General features: G+C 31.8%; 1 protein-coding gene across 2 annotated transcripts in view; it reads right to left on the bottom strand.

Annotated features, from left to right (window-relative positions):
• The window catches only part of Drep2 (DNA fragmentation factor-related protein 2), a 69,468-nt gene that overhangs the window by 23,328 nt on the left and 28,391 nt on the right, over positions 1 to 17,749 (bottom strand). For both annotated transcript variants that reach the window (XR_013878410.1, XM_080156708.1), the window contains exons 4-5: positions 16,101 to 16,206; positions 14,952 to 15,004 (exon numbers count right to left, since the gene is read on the bottom strand). Coding sequence is in view for 1 of the 2 variants with exons in the window: in XM_080156708.1 (XP_080012834.1) it covers positions 14,952 to 15,004; positions 16,101 to 16,206 (159 nt within the window). In the remaining variant the exon portion in view is untranslated. The remainder of the gene's footprint in view (positions 1 to 14,951; positions 15,005 to 16,100; positions 16,207 to 17,749) is intronic.

The raw sequence follows: 17,749 nt of genomic DNA, 5'->3' as shown, positions 1-17,749 counted from the left end.
CTGACTTTTAGTGACAAACAGTCATACTCCATACTGACTTTTAGTGACAAACAGTCATACTCTAAACTGCCTTTTAGTGACAAACAGTCATACTCTAATCTGAATTCAAGTGAAAAATAGTCATACTCTAATCTGACTCTTAATGACAAATAGTCATACTCTTTATTTAAACAAATAATAATTCTGATATTTTGATTTTAATAGCAATAAATTTTACAAAATTAAAAAATATTTAATTAAAAAATATAAAACTATAAAATTAAATGATGGTACTCTTCAAAAGATTCTGGTTGTTCTAGTTGTGCAAATGGGTCAACAGAAGTAACTATCATAAACGATTTTGTACTTATGTAACAATCTTTTTATTAAGTTATTCTATTGAAAATTGTCTCTTTCTTGGTTTCTCATTTCTTTGTTTGTGTGGTAACTGCATCAAAAACTGTTCATCAACAATTTAAAAATAAGTTATGATGTAGTTTTAAGATTTTCAAAACCACCTCAACACCAGACTAAAAAAAATAACAACCTGACATTGAAGTGATTCTAAAATTTTGTGTTAAATTAATTCTAAATTTTTAAAATAATAGGTATACTAATTAGAAATGATTACAAATAAAAACATATAATATCTAAAGGGATAGTTGCATAAAGTGCATTAAAAAAGTTTGATGGCAAGCATAAGTTACAAAAATACCATCTACCATATATAATTTTCAAGTCTTGATATTTTTAAAACTATCTGGTAGAAAATTTAAATTATTAAAAAAGTATGTCCTCTAGATAAACTATTGAACATAAAAAATATGCAGTTCACTAAATTCAAGTTTAAATGCAATTCTTGCAACTACCCCTTTGATGCAAAAAATAAGGAAAAATTTAATACTATTAATTAGATATCTTTACTGTAATTTTTTACTCCTAGCTGTCACCAATTTTTTTGCACGAAACACAAAGTAACATTGATTATAATCCTACTAAAACCTTTTTTTAAATGACTCAGTACTTATAATCTAAAGTGTTCTTCTAACTTTTACACAATTTCTAATGAAAATTTTTAAAACTTTCAGTCTGTATGTTTGGCATGTAACATCCAATCAATATTTTTAAATAATATTCAAAGATTTTAAGCCAACAAATTAGAGATTATAGAACCAGTATAATTTCCAGTCCAATGTCCACTCCCTCTGTGGTTTATGCAAATAAATTGATTGTTATATAACACAAAAATTTAACCACAAAAACGATTATCTAGAAAAAAAACTAACCGGAAAGGATATCTAAACAAGGATGACAACATCCACAAAAGCGAAGCACTGAAACGGTAGGACAAACGGACATTAACACTTGTATAGTGTCTTAACTGAATAGTCAGAATATAAAAGTATAAGAATCAAAGCAAAATTGTAAATAAATTTGTTGAAAAACTGCTTGATACAGGATAATGTTTAAGGACATACTTACATTTTTAAGACTTGAGTATACAGTTGCTACGCTTATTACATTGTTCTTTGTTGTCCCAGGAATCATTATACAAAAAATCAGATCAAACGAATAGTTAAAACACATAAAAACTTGTTGTTAAAAAAGTAAAAAATCAACATGTTTAAAAAGGACGTACGGACATTCTGGTAATGATTATAGAGTTGCTACGCTTTCTAAATCGTACCTAAATACTACAGGAATCATCATGCAAAGTTTGAAATTGATAGGACAATTCTAACATGCCTAAATTAACGAATAAAAGCTATCTATCTCGGACAGACGGACGTACGGACGGACGGACCGACCCTAATTATAGAAAAGCTTCGCTTTTAATAAAGAAAAATGGAATGATCTATAATATTAAGGAAGGTGGGAATACTAGATAAAAAGAAACAAGGATGACAACATCCATAAAAGCGAAGCACTGAAACGGTAGGACAAACGGACATTAACACTTATAGTATAGTGTCAAAACTGAATAATCAGAATATAAAAGTATAAGAGTCGAAGCAAAAGTGTAAGTAAATTTTTTGCCAAACTGCTTGATACAGGATAATGTTTATGGACATACTTACATTTTTAGGACTTGATTATAGTGTTGCTTCGCTTATAAAATTGTTCTTTGTTGTCCCAGAAATCAATATACCAAAAATCAGATCAAACGGATAATTAGATCACATAAAAATTTATGTTGAAAAAATAGAAAAATCAACATGTTTAAAATGGACGTACGGACATTTTGGTAATGATTATAGAGTTGCTACGCTTTCTAAATCGTACCTAACTACTACAGGAATCACCATGCAAAGTTTGAAATCGATAGGACAATTCTAACATGCCTAAATTAACGAATAAAAGCTATCTATCTCGGACGGACGGACGTACGGACCGACCCTAATTATAGAAAAGCTTCGCTTTTAAAAAGATACAACACAAAATATTTTCTCCAACTATTTAAATTTAATATAGTTTTTTTAATATATTTTTTTTCCTTTTAAAACTTAAACTTTACTATCTATCTATTGAAAGTAACAATTCATATATTTGTTTCTCCTTATATAAAAGTAACAGGATGTCTATATGAGAGTGTCAGTTTGTAAGTTAATACAATGGGATCTCTCTAACTGCTGAACCAGTATGGTTCTAATTAACAATGTAGCTTCTCATAGGTCCTGAAAAGATGTTTTTTACCTTTTCTTTATAAAACTAAAATTGAATATTAAGAGGAGTTGATTCGTCCCCCCCCCCCCATTAGAGGCTTTTAGGGGTGTACCCGCTAATTAGAAACAAAATACAGGGAGGGAAAAACCATGGGCATTTTAATACACTATTCCCCAAAGTTTTATAATAACCTTTCCTTGTTCTATGTCTCGCCAGCTCTAGGGATATCTATTGTATTTTTATTGATTGGTTCATAAAGTTGAGTGTTCAAACGTTTTAACCACTTATTTCAATCTACAGATGGGTTAATTTTGTGTATTATCATTGGGGATATACAACAACAATTTATCGGCCCTTGCCTTATCCCTTTAGATCCCTGAACAAAATAGCAATATCTAATTATACGCAGGGATCCAAAGGGATAAGACAATGGCAGATAAATGGATGTACATATCAATAGCACACAAAATTACACCTTCTGAAGATTAAAATTAGTGGTTGAAACGTTTGAACACTCAATTTAATAAATCAACCAATCATAATTTTGTAAAAGTTATTAAACCAACGAATGAGAAAACATTATCATAAAACTTTGGGTACCAGTGTTATAAACAGCCCAATGTCAAAGTAGGGAATAAGAAAGTACCCAAAGTTTTATCACCGCATTGTCCAGAGAGAGAGGAAACAATGAGCTATTTATTACACTGGTCCCCAAAGTTTTTTAATAACGTTTACTCATTCGCGGATTTAACAACTTTGGGGACTTTTACTAAAAAAATTGTGTAAACAAAAAAGTGGAAAATCAACCCGCCTTAACATACATCTCCAATGATGATGCACAAAATTACCCCTTCTGTAAATTATAGTTAGTAGTTAAAACATTTGGAGACTCAAAATGAGTAAAAAGTCCCTAAAGTTGTTGTGCCAATGAATGAAAAAACCTTAAAGATTTAACAGGAATTCAAGGGATAAACCAATGGACAAAACATTTATTCATATCCCAAATGATGATAAACAAGATAATCCTACTGTAGAATAAAATTATTGGTTGAAAAATTTGCACTCTTCTAATGTAAAAAAAAACATCAAAATTTATAACCTGTAAGTGTTGTCAACCGAAGATAACTTTGGGTGCCAGCGTAATTTAAAGCCCAATGTCCCCTCCCTCCCTGGTCAAAAAGAGAGGGAGGAGACATTGAACTGTATATTACAATAATACCAAAGTTTTAATTCATTCGCTCTACACTTTGGGTACTTTTATTAAATTTGATTAGTCAATTAATATACCAGCAGTGTCCAAACGTTTTAACCAATAATTATAGAATTTAGAAGGGGTATTTTGATGTATCATCCATTGTTTTATCCCTTTTATCACTGACAATGTTATACGTCTCTGAAAAGCAGGTGGATTCTATGCTGTGAAGGATTAATTGTAGTATTAATTATAGACAGTTGACCAAGGATATTGGTCATCTTTTAGCTAGGCTACCTCAAGTAAGAGCATTATCTAAAAATCAGTCTACTAAAATGAATATCAGGAAATGCACCTCAGCCCCCCCCCCCCCCTTATATTCAACTTTCCAAAATTTCACCTAAACAAACATACCAAAGGACACTTGAACTAATTGATAAAAATAAAATGTTTTAAATGGATGTGTGGACTTTCTGATAACATTTATAAAATAATTATGAAAAGTTTGAAATGGATAGAACATTCTAAAATGTAAAATTAATGAAATATAACAATTATGTACGGACAAACAGACCCTAACTATATAAATAGCTTCTCTTTTGACGAGGAAACATACAAAAGCGAAGCTCCAAAGTAGTAAAACCAGGGAAAAGGGATTGGATACTAACAAACAATTCTAAGTGAAAATTTGCCCACAATCTCCTTCCCCTTTTTCTGAAGTTATTACCCACTTCCCTTCATTTACATCAAGAAACAAGATTTACGCCAACAACATATTTATAAAAAAATTTAATATTTGTTGATTATCAATAGGATAATTCTAGCTAACCGGACCGACCCCAATTATACAAAGTCGCTTTAAAAAAAAACAGGGATCTAAAGGGATAAGACAATGGCTGATAAATTGATGTACTTCCCCAATGATTATACACAAAATCACCGTTTCTGTAGAATTAGATTAAAATTATTGGTTGAAACGTTTGAACTTTCAACTTAATGAAACAACAAATCAAAATTAACTAAAGAGCCCAAAGTTGAAAAGCCAACGAATAAGAAAACATTTTTATAATAATTTGAGGACTAGTGTAATAAACAACCCATTGTCCCCTCTTTCTCTGAAAAAAAAACAGTATAGTAGTTGGGGAGGGAGGGGACATTGGGCTTTTTATTACTATAGTCCCCAAAGTCTTATGATAATGTTTTCTTATTCATTGCAAACTTCTTAAAAAACTTTGGGGACTTTCAACCAATAATTGTAATCTACAGAAGGGGTAATTTTGTGTACCATCATTGGGGATGTACATCAAATTATCGGCCATTGTCTTATCCCTTTCGATCCCTGAAAAGAAGTTAGCTATGCATAAGTAACAATTGTTAAAACTCTAAGCTTTCCTATAATTCTGGTTGGTCTTTCCATATGTCCGTTCAAAACGCATAGCTCTTTTGAATAATTTAGATATGTCATAATTGTCCTATCAAATTCAAACTTTTTATGATGATTCAAACAGTTAGGTACAATCTAAGAAGCGTAGTATTCAATGCGTTTTTTTTTATAAAGATGCATGCTTGTCATTCTTGTTCAAGGGCGTTCAAGCATATTTAAAAAGGGAGGGTGGAAATATCCAGTTTGTAAATACTAGACTTTGCAACATTAATAACAAGGATGACAATATCCAAAAGAAACAAAGCAAAAAACTTATTATTAGAGAGGATGGTCAGCTGATACAGAAAAGAAAAAAATATGAAATAAATTTTAGTACCAAATATTTAAGGGGTCAATATTAAATATTAGCTTCGCCCACTTAGAGTTACTGACGGACTGATGGAAAAAGATAATCATAGAGTAGCTTTGCTACAAAATAGAAGTGAAAAAAAATTTTAGTACCAAATATTTAAGCGGTCTATCTTAAACATTAGCATTGCCCACATAAAGTTACGAACAGTCTAAAGGACAAAGATAATTATAGAGTAGCTTTGCTAAAAATAGAAGTGGAAAAAAGTTCAAATTAATATAGTCGTCGACTACATAGCTATTAAAATGATAGCCTTGGCAGACATATTATCGTCAATCTATTTTTTCAGGGATATTACTTAGAGAATCAATTTAAATATCTTCAGGGAGGAGGGTAAAGTATCCAAAGTTTTAAAATCACGTTGATCTATTCGTTGGATTAAAAACTATACTTTTATTAAACTTTACTTATAAAGGGATGACTACCCCCCCCCCTATCCAAAAAAAAAGCTTGGACGTCCTTGATACTACGAGTTTTTAGGAGGTAATTAGGTTAAGTCTGTACATCCGTAATTAATAAATTTTGTCCCATTGCAATGCATTAGTTTCAAGCTTTGCACGATAAATAGTTGGCTGGTTTTGCTGTGCTACTTATTGTTGAAATTGTACTTGGTTAGAATAAGTATAGCTAGTTTGAAGTGCACTTTTATTTTATAGCTGTATATTATTAAAATAAGAAACATATATTGCTGCGGTATTTCTTCTATTAGAAATAATTACAGAATGCTATTGTTATGTTAGTATGACAGAGAGAGAGAGGAAAAGAGAGGACAATGAGCTGTTTAAAACACTTGTTCCCAAAGTTTTATATTTACGTTTTCTTATTCGTTGGCCAAACAACATTGGGGAATTTAAATGAAATCTGATTGGTTGGTTTATTAAATTAGGGATCTAATGTACTTTCAAAATTTGTTTGGGTGAGGGTATATAATAGTTAGTTCTATGTAGCTGCACATCTTATAGACAGAAAAAAAGCTTTACTACATAGAGATAAATTGTGCATGGTAATAAATGTATAGATAGATTTAATTATATCAGCGCTACTTGACTTAATTTTTAAAAGCAAAGCTTTTCTATTATAAATGTTGGTCCGTCCGTACGTAACTGATAGCTTTTTTCGTTAATTTAGGCAAGTTAGAATTGTCCTATTGATTTCAAACTTTGAATGATGATTTCAGTAGTAGTTAGGTACGATTTAATAAGCGTAGCAACTTTATAATCGTTACCAGAATGTCCGTAAGTTCATTTTAAACATGTTGATTTTTTTTTATCTTTTTAAACAACATATTTTTATTTGATATAATCATCCGATTGATATGAAATTTAAAGTACTGATTCCTAATACAATAAAACACAATGTTATAAGCGAAGCATCTCTATAATCAAGTCCTAAAAAAGTCAGTATGTCCTTAAACAGAATTCTGTATTTACAAAAAAAAATACATATAATTTTGTCAAAACTTTTATATTTATATTTTGTAAATTCAGTTCTGATACTCTATAAAAGTTAATGTTCGTCTGTCATACCGTTCCAGAGCTTCGTTTTTATGGATGTTGTCATGCTTGTTCTTAAGTAAAGTGTAGATGTTGCCCTTGTTAAATGCGTCCGTGTGGTTTATTTACATAACAAATCTAAGTTGAGTAGGGATAGATCAATGAATTGAAGTAAAGTGTAAGCTTTTGTGTTCTTATTAAAAGCGAAGCTTTTCTATAATTAGGGTCGGTCCGTCCGTCCGTCCTTAATGGATAGCTTTTTTCGTTAATTTAGGCATGTTAGAATTGTCCTATCGATTTCAAATTTTGCATGGTGATTTAGAAAGCGTAGCAACTCTATAATTATTACCAAAATTATTTCCAAAATTATTACCAAAATTATTACCAAAATTAAAAAAAGTGTTAATGTCCGTTTGTCTTTCCATTTCAGTGCTTCGCTTTTATGGATGTTGTCATCCTTGTGTTAATCTATTAATTACTTGACACTTGATATACTAGCGGCTGCATACCTAACATTTAGAAGCTTTGTATTTGAAGGGGTAGGGAGGAAACAAAATAGCATAAAACCATCCTAAAAAGTAAGACCAATGTGAAGATTCTCTAAAATAAAGAACTCAATCAGTTCGGTAGCTTTCAAAATCTTAGGTTACAAACAAAACAAGGATGACAACATCCACAAAAGTGAAGCTCTGAAACGGTAGGACAAAAGGGCATTAACACTTGTAAGGTTTTTAGAACTGAGTCATCAGAATATAAATGTATAATAGTCGAAGCAAAATTATAAGTAAATTTGTTAAAATTGCTTGATGCGGGATAATGTTTAAGGACATACTTACATTTTTATGACTTGATTATAGAGTTGCTTCGCTTATGATATTGTACTTTGTTGTCCCAGGAATCAGTATACCAAAAATCAGATCAATCGGATAATTAGATCATATTTTGTTGTTAAAAAGCCCCCCCCCCCATCATTTTTATTTGTAGTTAAAAAATAATTTTTTTTGTTTTTTTTGGGGGGGGGTGTCCCCCCCCCTGAAGAAAATAGTTATAAGCCTTCCTGGGACCTATGAGAAGCTACCCTGTTAAGGAGAACCCGAGCGGTTCAGCAGTTAGCGAGATCCTTCGGTACAGACAGACACACAGATACACAAACATCCTGTTACTTTAGTATAAAGATGACAGCCTCAATTGCTTTATGTCGCGCATGAACCATTTTTACCATCTCTAGTTATAACCCACAGTTGGGCCAAGATTCAAACATTTTCGACAATGAGTGAGCAGATGCGTTACCGGTACAGTACATTTGCAGGTTTATTTAAAAGGTTAATCAAACTAAATAATAATGAACTTATTGAAAATTCAACTTTTAGTTTTTAGAATATTAGTCTCTGTTGAAATATATAAACAATCCATATAGTCAAATAGTCATAATTAAAGCCAAAACCTAACCTAAGATTGAAAACCAAAACATGTTTTAAATGATTTTTTAAAAATTAATTTATACATTTAAACTTAATATAGATAAAGTTTGTGAATACGAGTAGACACATTTACAAATAAACCTAAATTTTGTATTGATTTTTAAAAAGTAGTGTGAGTATTCTAAATGCATGCTGAAGTTTTTATACAACTTTATATTAAGTTTATAAAACATGATATGATTTATTTCTAGTGTTTGAAAATTCAAATAATACACAAATGAGTAGAATTACACCCCTATCCATTTTACACTTTACCCAAAGATAATCTCATCCCTACTCTGTGACTTTACCTAACCCAAGCCAATTTTAACTCCGCCCATTTCCCTCTTAGCATTCAAAACGTTTTCAATATTGTTAAATGTACATATTTAAAATTAAATATAAGATTCATTTACTAAATAATTCTTACCTTTCAGTCGCTCTAAAAAGTCGATTTTGACGGGTTTTTTTTGTTCCAGAAATTTTTTTGTCTTTGATTACGATTAAAGAATTATGTTTAAATATTGCTAAATAAACAATTAAAACTCAAACATTTTCATTTTAGTATTTGGATTAAACTGTTTAAAGCAATATTTAAATAAAAAATAGAATAATAGTTTGATCTTCATTGGATTTCTTTTTGGTTTCTATTAACTTATTATTAAAAATAACTTTACTTTGAATTTTAAAAATCTGTGTGTCTTCACTATAACAGCTATCGCACTACTGTTTGACCGTAAAGTTGCGCGCGCAGAGAAACACACACACACACACCACAACACACACACACACATTCTCTCATGATAATATTTTCTTACATTTCTAGTAGCTAAACGTCCGTCCGTCTGTCTGAAAAAGTGCGGAAAACATGATTTTCTCAACTTCTATATGAGATAGAAGGCTCAAACTTTTTTGACAACATTACCATCATTAAGAAGCATAATCAACTGTTAAATAGCCATGGCGGTCCGACTGCTTTTTAGCAGGTTTTTGACTATTTTTATATTTTCCCCCATAGCTCCAGTGTTCATCTTTATTAGTAGCTACTATATAATTCACGATGTCCGTCCGTCTGTAATTAATGAATTGGGGGAAACATGATTTTCTCGGCTCCTATATAAGATAGAAGGCTCAAATTTTTTGACAACATTCCCATCATAAAGGAGCACAATTAACTATAAAACATCAATGGCGGTAGGACTGCTTTTTAGCAGGTTTTAGGCTATTTTTTTATATTTTCCAAATTTTCCCCATATCTTTGGTGTTTATGATCCGATTTTCAAAATTTTTTCAGTTAAAGATATCAAAATTAAATTTCCCGTCATTTGAAGAAAACAACAATAAAGGTCAGACTTTCTTTTGGCAGGTTTTTGGCTATTTTTATATTTTTCACATTTTCCCCATATCTTTGGTGTTTATGGTCTGATTTTCGAAATTTTTTCAGTTAAAGATATCAAAATTAAATTTCCTGTCGTTTGAAGAAATCAACAATGACAGTCAGACTGTCTTTTTGCAGGTTTTTGGCTATTTTTATATTTTTCACATTTTTACCCATATCTTTGGTGTTTATGGTCCAATTTTCTAAAAATTTTCAGTTAAAGATATTAAAATTAAATTTCTGGTGTTCTAAGAAAAGAAACAATGGCGGCCAAACTGCCTTTTAGCAGGTTTTTGCTATTTTTATATTTTGACATATTTCCCCATATCTTTTGTATTTTTGGTCCAATTTTAAAACTTTTTTGCATTAACAGTTTCAAAATATTTTTTGCCATTGTTATGTGCATCCTAGTATGTAATTTACTTTAACCGTCTTCATCATACAAAATAAAACAAGGTTTCATGTTTATTTTCTCCAATAAATCTATTCTTTATTTTAATAAATACACTTTAAATCTACTTCTAAGTATTCCAATTCACAATTTGTGCTTCGCTACTTATGGATGTTGTCATCCTTGTTTTTTTTTATTTTTCACATGTTTCCCCATATCTTTGGTTTACAAAATTTTTGTAGTTAATAATATCAAAATTAAATTTCCTTTGGTTTACAGAAAACATCCATGGCAGTCGGACTGCCTTTTATCATGGTATTGGCTAAACTTTTTTTTGGATAACAGCTTCAAAAATTTTTTTCCCATTGCTCTGAGCATCTGGTATGTAATTTACTTTGAATTTCAGTATGTCAGTCATCATACAAAATGATATAATGCTGAGTGCAGGGGCGTCCAAGCTTTTTATTTTGGGGGGGGTAATTCGTTTTTTTTTGGGGGGGGGGGTAAAATGGCGCGTGAAGCGCGCTGCAAATTTTTTTACCCCCCAAAAAAATTTACCCCAGGGGTAAAATTTGCTTGGGGGGGGGGGGTAATTAATTAATAAATCTATTCATTATTTTAATAAATACACTTTAAATCTACTTCTACGTATTCCAATCTACAATTTTTTGTGCTTCGCTACTTATGGATGTTGTCATCCTTGTTTTTTTTTTATTTTTCACATGTTTCCCCATATCTTTGGTTTACAAAATTTTTGTAGTTAATAATATCAAAATTAAATTTCCTTTCGTTTACAGAAAACATAAATGGCAGTCGGACTGCCTTTTATTATGGTATTGGCTAAACTTTTTTTTGGATAACAGCTTCAAAATTTTTTTTCCCATTGCTCTGAGCATCTGGTATGTAATTTACTTTGAATTTCAGTATGTCAGTCATCATACAAAATGATATAATGCTGAGTGCAGGGGCGTCCAAGCTTTTTATTTTGGGGGGGGTAAAATTTTTTTAAGGGGGGGGTAATTCGTTTTTGGGGGGGGTAAAATGGCGTGTGAAGCGCGCCGCAAATTTTTTTTACCCCCCCCAAAATTTTTACCCCAGGGGTAAAATTTGCTTGGGGGGGGTAATTACCCCCACTGAAATCTGTTGGCAGGGGTAAAATTTGTTTCCCCCCCCAAAATTTACCCCTGGGGTAAAATTTTTAGGGGGAGTAATTAAAATTTTATTAAAAATTTAGTATTAAAAATGCGCGTGAAGCCCGTAAAAATTTTTTTTGTTAGAGATTTTTTATTTTGGAGGGGGGTATTTAACCCCCCAAAATTGTTTGGGGGGGGTATTTAACCCCCCAAAATCTTTTTGGGGGGGGGTAAATACCCCCTCCTAAATAGTTGGGGGTGCCTACGGCACCCCCAGGGTAGGGGTAAATTTTAAATGGGGGGGGGGTAATCGCCCTATTACCCCCCCCCTTGGACGTCTATGGCTGAGTGTTTATTTTCTCCCAGAAATCTTTTCTTTGTTTAACAAATTTTCTTTTAATCTACTTAGATAGATTGACTTACTAATGAATAAGATATATAGAGGAACCTAAATTTAAACTAAACAATGCATGCTAAATAAACTAAGCCATATTACCTACTCAAGCCAGGAGAGAAGAGGGAGAACTGAATGGTTTGCGAGTTAAATAAAGAAAACTAAATACTTGGATTTAGAGGGTTGTCTGTTTCTAGATTGTGTTTGTATGTTTAGCGTGAGTGTAAAATTGTTGGGATACTTTGGATAAGAAAGTTATCTGAGAAATAGGCTTAAATATGGCTTATATACAGAAATAGTTAAATAGAAAATTTACAATAGGTATATGGTTGGATATAAACATATAACATTGCTAAATTACAATAGATGTGCCTACATGGTCCATATATGCGAATATATTGCTAAAAATAGGCTGAATAATGCATAAAGATTGCCTAATTCTGGGCTTTGATGGTTATGACTTTCACCTTGAAAGTCAGAGTGTAAGCCTTACTCCAATTAAAGGAGGTGTGCCTGTCAAGGTCAGTGTGTGTATCAAATTATTATTCATATACATAAGTAAGACTACTTAATATATTTGGGAGCAAAGCTTCTCTTCAAAAGTAGTGTTCTCATGTTTAATTTATTTGAAACTTAGATGCGGCATCTACAGAATGACATATATGATTTTTGGTAATAATATGTCAGATTAGATAGTTTTCTCAACTCTGACTCTATTTCACTAAATGTCATATATGATTTTTGGTAACAATGTGTCAGATTAGGTAATTTCCCCAACTCTGACTATATGTCACTAAATGTCATATATGACTTTTGGTAACAATATGTCAGATTAGGTAATTGCCCCAACTCTGACTATATGTCACTAAATGTCATATATAAATTCTGGTAACAATGTATCAGATTAGGTAATTTCTCCAACTCTGACTCTATGTCAGTAAATGTCATATATGAATTCTGATAATTATGTGTCAGATTAGGTAGTTTTCTCAACTCTGACTCTATGTCACTAAATGTCATATATGAATTCTGATAATAATGTGTCAGATTAGGTAATTTTCTCAACTCTGACTCTATTTCACTAAATGTCATATCTGACTTTTGGCAACAATGTGTCAGATTAGGTAATTTCCCCAACTCTGACTCTATGTCACTAAATGTCATATATGACTTTTGGTAACAATTTGTCAGATTAGGTCATTATCTCAACTCTGACTCTATGTCACTAAATGTCATATATGACTTTTGGTAACAATATGTCAGATTAGGTAATTGCCCCAACTCTGACTATATGTCACTAAATATCATATATAAATTCTGGTAACAATGTATCAGATTAGGTAATTTCTCCAACTCTGACTCTATGTCACTAAATGTCATATATGAATTCTGATAATAATGTGTCAGATTAGGTAATTTTCTCAACTCTGACTCTATTTCACTAAATGTCATATCTGACTTTTGGCAACAATGTGTCAGATTAGGTAATTTCCCCAACTCTGACTCTATGTCACTAAATATCATATATGACTTTTGGTGATATTGTGTCAGATTAGGTAATTTTCTCAACTCTGACTCTATGTCACTAAATGTCATATCTGACTTTTGGCAACAATGTGTCAGATTAGGTAATTTTCTCAACTCTGACTCTATTTCACTAAATGTCATATATGACTTTTGGCAACAATGTGTCAGATTAGGTCATTTCCTCAACTCTGACTCTATGTCACTAAATGTCATATATGACTTTTGGCAACAATGTGTCAGATTAGGTAATTTTCTCAACTCTGACTCTATTTCACTAAATGTCATATATGACTTTTGGCAACAATGTGTCAGATATGGTAATTTCCCCAACTCTGACTCTATGTCACTAAATGTCATATATGACTTTTGGTGATATTGTGTCAGATTTGTTTGCATTGCCAAAAATGAGAAAATAACCTGACATAATGTCACTAAATTTCAGATTGAAATCTGAACTTTGGTCAAATTTTGTCATATCTGAACTTTGGTAACAAAGAGTCATATTGAGACAGATTTAAATCTGAAATCTAGTGACTGTGGATTTCTAATCTGACCGAAAAGGGGTAAAAACTACTAGGGATAATAACAAATAATAATAAGTCGTCAAGATGGCATATTATTATTCAGGCATAAAGAAACAACAAGTGACACTTTAGGGGGAATCCTATCTATTTACTATTACTTGGATGTAACACCAGATTATCATGTACTCTAATAAAGTGAAACTCGCAGCTGGCTATTTAACGATAATCTCCCTTCCACCCCTTTACACTCTCTGTACCCCATCCCCTACTCTCCTATTGGATGAATGAACTGACAAATAAATGAGGACAAATTTTTCTCTGTCAATATATCCATTTGGATCACAGGTTCAGGCTAATTTCTATTCTAGGGGATTGGATGATATTATTTCAATTAAGCTTCTATTAAATTTTTTACTTGAATAATGGACTTAAAAGCACTTTTTAAAACTAACCTAATTTTTTCAAAAGCAGCAGAAATTGTTTATTTTTAAATTATGGTATGAGGATTTTGTGTGTATGTTTATTAGTATTTGTTTGTGTGTGTGTGTGTGTGTGTGTGTGTGTGTGCACTGGAATATCCAAGATTAATGTTTGATCCAGCCTTCTCTAGTTTTTGCTTATCCTTTATAAAAGAGTATTTGTTATAAGAAGGTGTTATGGAGCTCTCTTATCTGCCTTGCGCCTTAAAGATATGTGCAAAGACGTATACCAGGGTGGACTCTTACAACACAGTTGAAAATTTAAACAATTTATCCAATTATTTTAAAATTATTATCCTATGCTAAAGGATGTGCAAAAAAAATGCGGACATTATTAAAATTGAAATTGCGCGACTTGTGTTAATAGTAGAAAAATGTTACGCATACCGTTAGAACTGCTAAGAAGTCTATTTTTTGGAAATACAAGAACGATTCCCTTGCTACGTATATTTAAATTATTAAACTACATTTCAGAAGTTTTAGACGTGATTTCATTTAAGAAACACAAATTTAAAAATTCTTGTTTGTGAGCCAGACTTTCCTGTAGTCCCAGAGCAGCCAGGGTTTCACACACTATCTTGGGTATTGTAGACACAACTGAAATAAAAAAATTTTATTTCATTTAAGAAGAATAAATTTTTTTCAGTAAAAATTAAAGATTTAGGGCTTAATGAATGCCAATATTTTTTCTTCTTTATCAATTTAAGAAAAACTTTTTGAGTAATAATCATAAATCCGTTAGAAGCTTAAATATTATAGATTTATGGACAGGACTTGTTTAAAAGTATCCTCACAAGAAGCAAAAGCATATAAAGGATTAAAGACCTTATTTTTACCTGACTAATTTGATAACACAACTAAGGACACAAACCTGTGGTCTATGGACTCTGAACCTGACGATTCACCATTTGTATATCCTACAGGTGTTCAGGACGAAGCCCAATCTGTCCTACTTTTGATTTCTGTGACGTCATAAAAATGAAGGAGATGAGAGGAGAAGTGGGAAAGAAAATCCCTAAAAAAGAGATGGATAATCCCTCATTTATATGACGTAGAAATTAAAAGTAGGACAGATTGGGCTTCGTCGTGTTCAGTCCTTTCAAGATCAAAGGAATTTGAACCTATACCTGTCTAATTCTATACTGGAGACCTATAAACCTAACTCACCTTGTGTAACAATATCAGCAGGAGCCTAGGCCTCCTCAGATCTGAGGGCTATGGATCTATACCTGTCCATATTACATGACAATGTACCTAAACCTGACTATACCTGAGACCTATAAACCTAACTCACCTTGTGTAACAATATCCTCTCCAGCAGGAGCCTAGGCCTCCTCAGATCTGAGGGCTATGGATCTATACCTGTCCATATTACATGACAATGTACCTATACCTGACTATACCTGAGACCTATAAACCTAACTCACCTTGTGTAACAATATCCTCTCCAGCAGGAGCCCAGGCCTCTTCAGATCTGAGGACTATGGACCTATACCTGTCCATATTACATGACAATGTACCTATACCTGACTATACCTGAGACCTATAAATTTGACTAACCTTGTGTAACAATATCCTCTCCATCAGGAGCCCAGGCCTCTCCAGATCTGAGGACTATGGACCTATACCTGTCCATAATACATGACAATGTACCTATACCTGACTATACCTGAGACCTATAAATTTGACTAACCTTGTGTAACAATATCCTCTCCAGCAGGAGCCCAGGCCTCTCCAGATCTGAGGACTATGAAAACAGTATTCTCTGGTAAAGTATGGAAGTATTCGGCATCCTCAACCTAACAAATAAAAAAATATAAAAAAGGTTTAGCAAAAGAATTTACATTTTTGTAGAACTTAATTTATTCAATCTTGATTTGAGCAACTGATAAAGTTAGTTGCAATAAAAATACTCCACTAAAGAGTATAATATCAGTTCTACAGCAGTTATATGATCAATCATCAAGTAGATTTAGAAAATATAAATCACGAAACCTTTCGTTAATTTTATAATCTTTAAAGAAATTCATTGCCTACTACTATGTATTCATTCTTTTACTAAAAAACTAACTTTAGACTTATTTGTAGGGGCAGAGGGGGATGTCTTTTTAGTCAACCTTTCTTAAAACAATTCCTGCAAAAAAAATTTCTATTGAAAGAAAATTTTGAGAGGGAACACCTAAACTCTTCGGGCATACCCTTCCTCTAGATAGGGAGGGGGCGAAGCCACTAGTATACAGATATGTAGTGAGTTGAGTCTCAGTAATAGAAAACATTAGAATGCAAGTGGTCTCTTCGCCCCCTCTACTCACCCCCTCCCACTTGAGAATATTCCCTCCTTTATTTGCGAATATAAGAAAGTGCAACTATTTGTCAAGGTCACTCTGCTGCACCATTACCCAGTTAAACCTCTATGCTCACATTATATAAAAAAAAACAACAATATTGTAGTTTAATTTTTAAATTAGAGTAAGATTTTATTGAAAATATTAGATCTAAGTAAATTGAAGTCATGTCAATGTCGACGCAAAAGCCAGGCCTTAAAATATTTCCTATCTATGGCAACTTTAATTTTTGTTAGACGACTCTATTCACATTATTAGAATATTGTCATCATTAGGATACATATTTTTGTGAACTCTTGATTTCAATAATAACATTGGTATGTAATCTAACAAACAACTTTAGTTTCAACTAATATCGACATATATAAGCCAATGAATTTGTTTAACAGGAAAGTTATATTCTACTCTGCTCCTCTTAAAATGTTGTACTTAAAATATAAAAACTAAGTTTTTAATAATTCAAACATAACATTAAAAGTACCAAATCAACAAAATTTACTATTCAAGCAAAATAAAACCCTATATCATTTTATTTAATCAAACTTAAAATTGAAATTTAATCACTTAACTCTAAAGTTCAGTAGTTGTAACAAATTCAGACAAATCTAAATCAACTTAAATCAATAAATAGTTTTTATAGCATTGTATTATAGACAGCTTTCAATCAATAATGAAATGAAAAATTAAAAGTTCAAAACCAGTTTTGTTGGACGAAATCCCAGGCTAACAAAACTGGTATTAATTTTATAATTTTATTCTAATATTCGTGGAAAAATGTCTGCAATTCGATGCTATACATGATTTTACAGTATGGTTGAGACCAGGTTCTACTGGAAAACTTTTTAGCCTAATATCCATTTAATTATTCATTTTAATGCCGTAACTTTTAACTCATTGAGTAGAAAAATTAAAAATTTTATATGGTGTTTAAAGACAATTTTTTGGCAACCAAACTGTTATTGTAACCTAAAGGTTCTTACGACATCACCAATTGACA

The sequence above is a fragment of the Acartia tonsa genome, chromosome 4, assembly GCF_053477335.1.
Source record: "Acartia tonsa isolate MP-2025a chromosome 4, ASM5347733v1, whole genome shotgun sequence".
In the NCBI taxonomy this organism is placed as follows: Eukaryota; Metazoa; Arthropoda; class Copepoda; order Calanoida; family Acartiidae; genus Acartia; species Acartia tonsa.
Note: the sequence above shows the minus strand (reverse complement) of the source record. Positions and strands in the feature narration are given on the sequence as shown.